This window comes from Theropithecus gelada, chromosome 7a (assembly GCF_003255815.1).
Source record: "Theropithecus gelada isolate Dixy chromosome 7a, Tgel_1.0, whole genome shotgun sequence".
NCBI lineage: Eukaryota > Metazoa > Chordata > Mammalia > Primates > Cercopithecidae > Theropithecus > Theropithecus gelada.
Window position 1 is genome coordinate 17,359,532 of NC_037674.1, and position 10,003 is coordinate 17,369,534.

At 47.0% G+C, this 10,003-nt stretch overlaps 1 protein-coding gene across 1 annotated transcript in view; it reads right to left on the reverse strand.

Moving 5' to 3' along the window:
• EHD4 (EH domain containing 4) overlaps nucleotides 1-9,530 on the reverse strand; it is a 77,274-nt gene extending 67,744 nt beyond the window's left edge. The window contains exon 1 of the mRNA XM_025390751.1: nucleotides 9,196-9,530. Coding sequence (XP_025246536.1) covers nucleotides 9,196-9,431 — 236 coding nt within the window. The 5' untranslated portion in view covers nucleotides 9,432-9,530. The remainder of the gene's footprint in view (nucleotides 1-9,195) is intronic.
• Nucleotides 9,531-10,003: the final 473 nt, after the last annotated feature.

Sequence of the window (10,003 nt, forward strand, 5' to 3'; positions counted from 1 at the left end):
AGAATTTACAAACAGAATAACAACAGATAAAGGTCCTAACAGACCCAATATAGTATTTAATAACTTAGCATATGAGGAAGCCTCATGTGACAGCAGAAAAAGGTAGAATTATTTAATAATAGTGTTAGAAAATGACAAAAGACAAAAAAAAAAAAAAAACCCACAACAAATATAAATGAGACAGATTTTACTTCCAGGTAGGTTAAAAAGATAAATATTTAAAAAGTAATCCTATTTTAAAAATAGGCAGGGCACAGTGGCTCACGCCTGTAATCCCAGCCCTTTGGGAAGCCAAGGTGGGCAGATCATTTGAGGTCAGGAGTTCGAGATCAGCCTGGTTAACGAGGCAAAACCCTATCTCTACTAAAAAATACAAAAATTAGCTGGGCATGGTGGCTCAGGCCTATAATCTCAGCTACTTGGGAGGCTGAGGCATGAGAATCACTTGAACTGGAAGGTGGAGGTTGCAGTGAGCTGAGATCGTGCTACTGCACTCCAGCCTGGGTGACAGAGTGAAACTCTGTCTCAAAAAAAAAGAATATGAGTGAAAATTTCCTGAGTCTTAAGATAAACAAGGATTTTCTAACCAAAAAATAAAAGATATGACAAAAGAGGAAAAATTGTTAGATTTGATCACAAATATTAAATATATCTGCATGGAAAAATTATTACAAAAATTACAAGGCAAATTTTAAACTAGAAAAACACTTTTACAGTTGTGACAAAGGATTGATACCTGTTATTGCAAAAAACATTTAAATTTATTTATAAGAACAAGACCAATACTTCAAATGAAAATTGGACAAAGTTCACAGACAATTCACAAAGTAATGCGGATGACCACTATATATTTTATAAGTTCAACATCACTAGGAAGAAATAAGCCAATTAAAACAATTCTGTCCTGGCTGAGTGCCCCATGGCTCACACGTATAATCCCAGCCCTTTGGACTTTGGGAGGCTGAGGCATGAGGATCGCTTGATCCCAGGAGTTTGAGACCAGCCTAGACAGTACAGTGAGATCCCATCTCTACAAAAAATAAAAAAACTGGCTGGGTGTGGTGGTGCAATGTACCTGTAGTCCCAGCTACTCCAGAGGTTGAGGTGGAAGGATTGCTTGAGCCCAGGAGTTTGAGGCTGCAGTGAGCTATGATGGCATCACTACACTCCAGCCTGGGCAACAGAGCAAGATCCTATCTAAAAAAATTTTTTTTTCCTATCAGATTCATTGTAATTAGTTTTACTGGCAGTTTGGTGAATTACTGATCCTCATATTTCTGGTGGGAGTCTAATTTGGAATAACTTTCCTAAAAAAGGATAGATACATAGATTTAGGAATATATATAAATCTGAAAAAAATATATACATATATATTTTTTTGAGACAAGGCCTCACTCCGTTGCCCAGACTGGAGTTCAGTGGTGCAATCTCGGCTCACTGCAGCCTGGACCATCTGGGCTCAAGTGATCCTCCCACCTCAGCCTCCCAGGTAACTGGGACTACAGGCGTGTACCACCACGTCCAGCTAAGTCTGGTATTTTTTGTAGAGATGGGATTCACCATGTTGCCCAGGCTGATCTCGAACTCCTGGAGTCAAGTGATTTGTCCACCTTGGCCTCTCAAAGTGCTGAGATTACAGGTGTAAGCTGCTGTGCCCAGCCTATTATCTATATTTTTTGAGGCACTAATTTATGTTTAGGCTATTCTAAGAAAAAAACTAGAAATACAAAGATTTATGGCCAAAAATGTTCAGTTCATTGCAGCATCACGTGTAACAGCATAAAAACAGAAACAAGCTAAATGTTCCAACCTGTACCATAGATTATGATGCAGTCATTGAAGTTATTTCTGAAGACTATATAATGACATGAGAAAATGCTCATCATATCATATTAAGCAAAAAAGAACCCCATTTATTAAATTATATTTATAGAATCCTCAGTTTTGTGAGCACGACTTCTATGTCTTCTTCTAAGTCACTGAGAGAAATGTTAATAGATGGAGTTTGGAACGGATGGAAGGTTCAGCAAAGTCAGCCTCCCTTTTCTGGGTTGAGGCTAACCCTCTTCCATTCCTCCGTTAACTGAAACTTCATCTAACAATGGTTCCCGAATGTTTCCTAGGGGAGGGTGCATAAGAATTACTGTGAGAGATGGTTTAGAAAAACAAAAACAGATTTTAGAGCCTGACCCACTGAGATTTCGACTCAGGAGGTCTGAGGTGGGGCCCTGGAATCCGTGTCAAAAGGCCTCCAACTGATTCTGATGCATCGCCACGTGTAGAAAGAACCACGGCCTTCTGGTATGAAGTTTTGAAAAGTATACTGAACACCTTTTATAAGACAGCTTCTGAATGTGAGTTAGGGAAGATAACGTCAGGATGGAAAAAGCCTTCCCCTCCTATCTTCCTCCCAGTACTCCGTTGCTGCTTGGCAGGTGGATGATGTGACGACTGGCCCAGTTGCTGGCCTGCAGTGCCTCCCTGCTTGGACTGCAGCTGCCAGTGCATCCCCACCCACCCTCGCCCCCCACCCGCTCGCTTGCCCTGCAGTTCCCTGCCCTGCTCTTCAGGACCTTTGCTCCAAGTCTTGTCTCCTCTGTGTCTTCTGAGATGCCAGCTGCTTCCTCTCTACGGCTTCCCTTCCATCCACTTTTCATTCTGCTGAGGTTGTGCTCGTCTTTACCCAAACCCCCGTGATGCCTGTGCCCAGGCCTCCTTCCCCCAGGCCCAGCTGCTGAGAATTTGACGCCTCACATCCCACTCATTCCTCAACCCGCGCCATCTGACTTCCTTCACCACCACTCACAGGCACACCTCTTGGCAAGGTCACCTGGCTCCTGAAGGCTAATGCACTGGTTCTGCTTCAGTCCTTTTCCTGGAAGCATCTGACACTACTGACCACCACCTCTCTCCCTGGCTTTTGTGGGGGTCATTATCGCATCCCCTTTTTTCTTGGTAGCAGCATCCTCAGGAGCTGCCGTCCCCAGCTCTCAGGCCACGTGGTTGGGGCTGACCTCCCCACTCCCCACATCGCATTCCCCTGCCTCTAGGGATTGGTTCAGGGATGGGCATATGGCCAGGGTCAAACCAATGAGACTCAAGCCTGAGACTTACTGGGGCTGCTGAGTCAGCAGAATTCGAGGCTGGAAATGGAGGTGGCCACCTGCCCGCCCCTGAGAAGGAACCCAACATGAGGAGGGCTGCAGAGCCGACAGAGTCCTGGTGTGTCTCCTGCAGTCCTGCGCCAAGCCTGAAGCTTGCACATCCTGGTCTGATGGGTTTCATGAAAACGTTCTTATCTTTTTATCTAAGCTATCTTTGGTTGGATTTCTGTCACTTGCAACCTAAAGAGCTCTGAGACAGCGCTGAGCCACTACCCTCCCAGGCAATTACCCACCACTTTGGTACCTCCTCCCCCGGGTCTCCACAAGCTCTGCTTCCTCTCACTTAGAGTCCTGTGCAAGGACTTCTATTTCCCAGATGTTGGCTACTAAATGCTGACACTCCCAAGTCAACAGACCAGCCCAGATATCCCCCCAAGCTCCAGACCCACGTCTCACCCCTCATGGACATCGCCACCTTGGTGTCCACTCAAACATGACAGGTCTAAATCTAAACTTATCATTAGGCCCCATCCTTCCTCTTCTTGGATCTTCATCTCAGTGAATGGCTCTACTCCCCAGTTACCCCAGAAACTGGGGCCTCATGGCTGACACCTCCCCACCCTCACTCCCTGGCCCTCTTTGGGCAGCTAATTCTCTGCTCATTCCTCAGGGCTCAGCTATCAGGCTGCAATCTCAGGAAGGCCTTCTTTTCCAACCCGCAAGCCTGAATGAGGGGACCCTCCTATGCCCCCAGCCACCCTGTGTTTCTAGTGTCACAGCCCTTGTCACTCAGAGCTGCGGCCTGTTGACTCTTTTCTGTGATGGCTGGCCCCAACCCTGAAATCAGTATCATTTGAATAAATGAACACTAGCATTTGTAGGTGTGATCTTACATTGTATATTGAAAATACAGTCTAATTTTCTATAAAAATAAAATATCTCAATATTTTAGAGAGATCTGTAAAGGGTAGAGTATTTGGGACAGAAGATTGATTTTCAGGAGCCCCAGTACCTGGATGAGTGGGAGAACCACTAAATAGGACCATAGTTTTTCTGTGTGAGATTTTATGTTTTAAAAAACAGACGAACCAGGCTGCCTGTTAGTGAATGCCTTCACTTCCCTTTTCCTTAATTACTGAGTCTGGAAACTTATCAAGGGAATGAAGCAGGCCTTTGTTTCTATTCAGAATCCATTTCCCCTCTTTTTTGAAAACGAGAACATCTGCCTGCTTCCAGTTTTCCAATACTTTTCATATTCTTCACAATTTCTTAAAAGTCACCAAATACAGTTCTTTGAGCAGAACTGCAAGTTCTTTCATCCATGTGTCCGGCCAGAGATTTCCTGAGCCTCGCCTGTGGCAGGCCCTGGGAGAGTTCCTCAGTCTGTTGGTTTTATTCCCCTCTTGAACACAGCTGGGCTCCCTTCTGCCATCTCTGGGGCATTTTCTTTGAGGACAAGGAGGAAGCTGAGTAGTTCTGCTTTCTGTTAATATTGCAGCAAGAGCCCAAGCAGTGGGCCGATCACTTCCTGATTCTTGTTCTTGTTCTAATCATACCTTAAAAGGCTTTTTAATGTCCAAGGCATTTTTACCCTCTCAGCCCACTCCAGCTTCTTGATCCTTCATAACACCCATAAACCTTGTCTGCATCCTTGCACGTGTACCCCTGCCCCTTTTTTCCCCTATTTAACACTATAGTTAAATGTTAATATTTAAAGTTTTTAAACACAATTATGGTATCAAGCATTTTATTAAATTTTTTTTTCATACTTTGATTTTACCAACTTGAGTGTTATGAACAATGAACATGTTTATACACTGACAAGATTACTAGTGGAAACATATAGGGATTGTGGGATGGTTACTTTCACTCCCTTTTCCCTCATCTTTACTCCTTTTATTTTTTTTAATTTTTGTAGAGATGGGGTCTCACTATGTTGCCTAGGGTGGTCTTGAACTCCTGAGCTCAAGCAATCCACCTGCCTCAGCCTCCTAAAGTGTTAGGACTGCAGGTGTGAGCCACCGCACCTGGCCCCTCATCTTTACTCTTTAGTTCCTTTGTCCTTGGGTTCTTTTAGCTTATTTCTACTTTGTTTTCTTTCTGGCATCCATTTCTATTTTAAATTATTACACATATGTACAGAAATGACTTGGCTGGTGCTAGTTGCAGAATCATGAAAATTAAATAAATCATACGATGCTGAGTGTTGAAAGACTGAATTGTTTTGGTTTTTTATTGAGATATAATTCACATGCCAGAAAATTTATTCGTTTACAAGGTGCCCTCTGGTTTTTAGTATATTCACAAAGTTGTGCAACCAATATCATTATCCAATTTCCGAACATTTTCATCACATCAAAGAGAAACCCCATGCCCACTAACGGTCATTCTCTGTTTCGTTTGCATGTGGCTATCCAGTTGTCCTAGCACCATTTGTTGAACTATTGTTTCCCCCATTGTTCTAATAGTTTTAAAGTGGTTTCTTAGGATTCTCTACACAGAAGATCATGTCATCTGCAAAGAGTTTTACTTTTTTCTCTCAAGTCTGGGAGTCTTTTATTTCTTTTCTTGCCTTATTTCCCTGCTCTCTACCCTTTTAAAGCCTATATAGTTTCTTGAGTGACTTCCCTCTTTTTTCCTCATTAGAATAAGTTTTCTGGGGAGAGGGGACAGAGCATAGGAAGGGAGAAAGTGGAGCTCTTAAAAATGTGTAGTTTGGCCGGGCGCGGTGGCTCAAGCCTGTAATCCCAGCACTTTGGGAGGCCGAGATGGGCGGATCACGAGGTCAGGAGATCGAGACCATCCTGGCTAACACGGTGAAACCCCGTCTCTACTAAGAAATACAAAAAATAGCCGGGCGAGGTGGCAGCGCCTGTAGTCCCAGCTACTCGGGAGGCTGAGGCCGGAGAATGGCGTGAACCCGGGAGGCGGAGCTTGCAGTGAGCTGAGATCCGGCCACTGCACTCCAGCCTGGGCGACAGCGCGAGACTCCGTCTCAAAAAAAAAAAAAAAAAAAAAAAAAATGTGTAGTTTGGGGCCGGGTGCGGTGGCTCACGCCTGTAATCCCAGCACTTTGGGAGGCCAAGGCAGGCGTCTTTTATTGACCAATCGCTAGAAGCAAATAACCCAGATCACCTCAGGTTGGGAGTTCAATACCAGCCTGACCAATATGGAAAACCCCGTCTCTACTAAAAATACAAAATTAGCCGGGTGTGGTGGCCCATGCCTGTAATCCCAGCTACTCGGGAGGCTGAGGCAGGAGAATCGCTTGAACCCGGGAGGGGGAGGTTGCCGTGAGCCAAGATCGTGCCATGGCACTCCAGCCTGAGCAACAAAAGCAAAGCTCTATCTCAAAAAAAAAAAAAAAAAAAAAAGTGTAGTTCGAATTCATTTCAAATGGACTTATACTTTTTCAGTGGAAATGTCTTCCTTCACAGCACCTGGGCCCAGGGATTTTCTGGAGGAATCTTTGAAATCTGTCTTCCTCAAGTTTTGGACACAAGCCTGGCTGAGCTCCATATCCGCGCTTCCTCGGCTAGTACGGAGTCTAAGATGACATGGTCACTTTTCCCCGTGCCCATCTCCCCTCCTTCTCTGGCCAATTCTTCATTGCCAGTCAAAGGTAGAAGAGCCAACAGCAATAAGAGAAGCTTCCCACCAGGTCAGCACAGGTTCTGTGTCATCAGTGACCTCTTGGAATGTGCAGGAAGCCAGGGAGATAAGAATCTATGGCTATGTAGATTAGGTACACCCTACAGCCAAGTAAGAGCTTCTAGTGCCCAGTCACGAGAAGCAAACAACCCAGACCACTAACCAGGCTCTAACTAAGGCAGGATCCAGGATGCTCAGCACCCTGGGCCAACACTTCCGCTCAAGATGAATCCACGGTTCATTTTGAGTGTCTGGGGAGATATTTAATTCCAAGTGCACAAGTCTCCAGGGTAGCTGCCCTTTTGTTTGGGGATTTCCTCCCGGGTGCTAAATCACTTCCTCCTAGCTCCAATCTGAAAAGCAATTCAGGTCTCCTGTGGCCTCACCAAGCTTCCTGCCCACACTGATTTTCTTCTAACCTCATTGGTCTACCTTGTGTACATCGCCTAACAACAAAGCCACTTAGCTCAAGGAAAGCCTCAAGAACAAATGACTTCCTACTAAGGTGATTCTTCCCTCACCCTCGGGTGGCCCACAGCTCCAGCACCTACTGAGAGGTGGCCAGTTTGGATGAGGTAGCTGCCAGGCATCAAATCTCAGAACGCTTCATAAAACTGTGCTTAGCTATTCCACAAATTTCTCCAAATAATGAAACAGACAGAAGAGTGAGAATATAATGAGAGAGAAATCTGGAAAAATACAAAAGATAAATTCATGTTCCTGTGAGTTGTGTTCATCTTCCTGTGAGTTGATAATCACGCTGGCTAGCTATCCAGTCTACGGGAGCAGAGAGAGGGCTGTATCATCTCCAGGTTGGCACAGCATCTAGCAAGTGCTCCCTGATGACAGCTGGGCACAACAAGGATCTCACAGCACAGACAAACAGGAGGAAATGCCTAGGGTGCGAGGACATGCCACCACTAAATTACAAAAATATATGCCTTTCTTCTTTGCATGTTTCAACAGTACCACTTCCCATTCTTGTACCACTTGGCCATAACACTATTATCTCAAGTACCTGAAAACTAACTGAGACCTTAAATGTGACATCTGTTTGTCATCTTTCAAGATGCCAGTTCCTGTAATACAGCTATGGTTCATTTTGAGTGTTTGGGTGACATATTTAATTCTATTTTTATCTTATTCATAAGCACCAAATAAAGCAATTTGAACTTACTTTCTTTGGGTCTTCCTTCACACTCAATTTAATTGTCTAGAACGTCATTTCAATACACACTATATTTGTTTTGCGGAATTCATTCGCAGTGTATCTGGAGGCCTGGATTTAACATATTTCCTGTAGTGACAGCTACTCTATTTGTAGGAACTATTTAGGTCACTGGAGTGGAGAAAAAGAGGTCGCTACTTAACAGAAATGGCATGTATCCAAATATAGATGCAGTTTTCTGAACACCTGTTGAACATCAAATGATGAAGAGATTGTTACAATTTCCAAAACCCTGGACCAAAACCTTAAATGATCAGCACTTGGTTTCAACTGATACACGGCTTAAGTCAGAAAAACAAGTTCTTCTTACCAAAAAAAGTGAGTCTAAATATGCTGGTTGCTTTAGAAATAAAACAGGTGATTAAAAAAGCAATCTGTTTCCGTCTAAATTATTTCCCAGCAAAAGTCACTTCTGATGAAACTATATGATTTGAACCACAGGGCATGCACAGTGATTGTGTGCTTTCAGAAACACGGTAAGCATGACAAATATTTTCAGTTGTCAAGGATGAGCGAGGAGGGGATGACCCACCTAAGAAATGGAAACTAACAAATAGTAATATGACACTCCCCCTTAGTTCCACAGGCTGGTGCGGCTGCTACACGCAGCAAACTTCCTACAGCCAGCTAAAGGCTGTGCACGAACGGAACCTGTGCACGAACGGAACGAAGGCGGCCTCTTTATCTCCTCCCCACAACACTGTGGGGTGGCACATAAAGACCTCAAGGGAAGGGGACCAGGGCGATACCCTCTCCTGCTGCCATTCATTTGTTCAAGAAATAGTTAAACAAATGAAGAGTTGAACAAACTCTCCAACTAGGACTCTGTAGCCCGTTCGGATACTCCACGCCTTTCCCCCCATTTCCATCCCTAGGAGTCACTCCCTCGTCAAGAAGATGCTGATTATGGCTCGCGCCTCTTCCCTCCCTTGGACCCTCCGGCCAGGGCGACGGGACAAGGCCAGCGGGAGCAACGCCTTCCGAACCGCAAGGAAGGAGGGCTCGGAGGGCGCAGGGCGCGGGTTCGCTGGACCCTCCAGCGCGCGGGGCCGGCGAGCAGGGGCGGGGCCCAGAGCAACGGGCGCCGAGCTCCGGGAGGGGTCCCCGAGGTCGCGCCGGCCGGGAGGGGCAGCGGCGGGAGGCGGCCGACCGCGGCGCACACGTGGGGAGGGCGGAGCGGGGCGGGAGCCCGGCGAGGGGCGGCGGCGGTACCTGATGAAGGTGGTCTTGCCGGTGCTGTACTGGCCCACCAGCAGGATCATGGGCTTGTTCTCGAAGTCGGCGTCCTCCAGCGCAGGCGAGTGGAATTCGTGGAAACGGTACGCCTCCTCCAACGGCAGCACCTTGCGCAGGTAGAGCGAGCGCAGCCCGCCCGTCACCGTCTGCACCGCGTCAACGCCGCCCGCGCGTTCGCGCCCGCCCGCCTGCCGCCCCATCCAGCTGAACATCCTGCCGCCAGTCCACTCTCGGCTGGGACCCTGCTCCGGGTTCGACCCTACCCGGCTCGCACTGAGCCGCCCTGGCCGCGCCGGCCGCCGCCCGAACCCGGCCCCGCCTTGTGCTGCCACAGCCAATCTTCGGCCGCTACGTCACGCGCGCTCGCTCACTATTCACAAGAGCTCTCTCAGGTCCTTCCTGATTGGATCTCTGCCAGGGAGGGCTGAAGGCGTCAGCCAATGGAGAGGAGGTTCTTAATGAATTATTGATGACGGAGTCAGTCTGGAGGACTGGGCGGGGCGATGGTGTCTCCCCGGCCGGGTGGCACTGACCGGTCATACCCAGGGCCCCCTTCTGGTTGCCGAAGCCCCACCTCTGGCCAGGTGGCATCGGCTTCCGGGTAAATCTGAGCTGCCCAAAGCGAGCCTCCGGAGGCTGCTCCATCTGCTGGAACGTTTATTCATTCAGGCCTCTGGACGTCGATACTGGAGATGAAAAGTTCAGAAAGTGGACAGGCAGGTTCTGTCTTCCGGGGGCGGGTCGGTATGAGCCCATTTTACAGGCCAAGAGACCCAGGCTCATG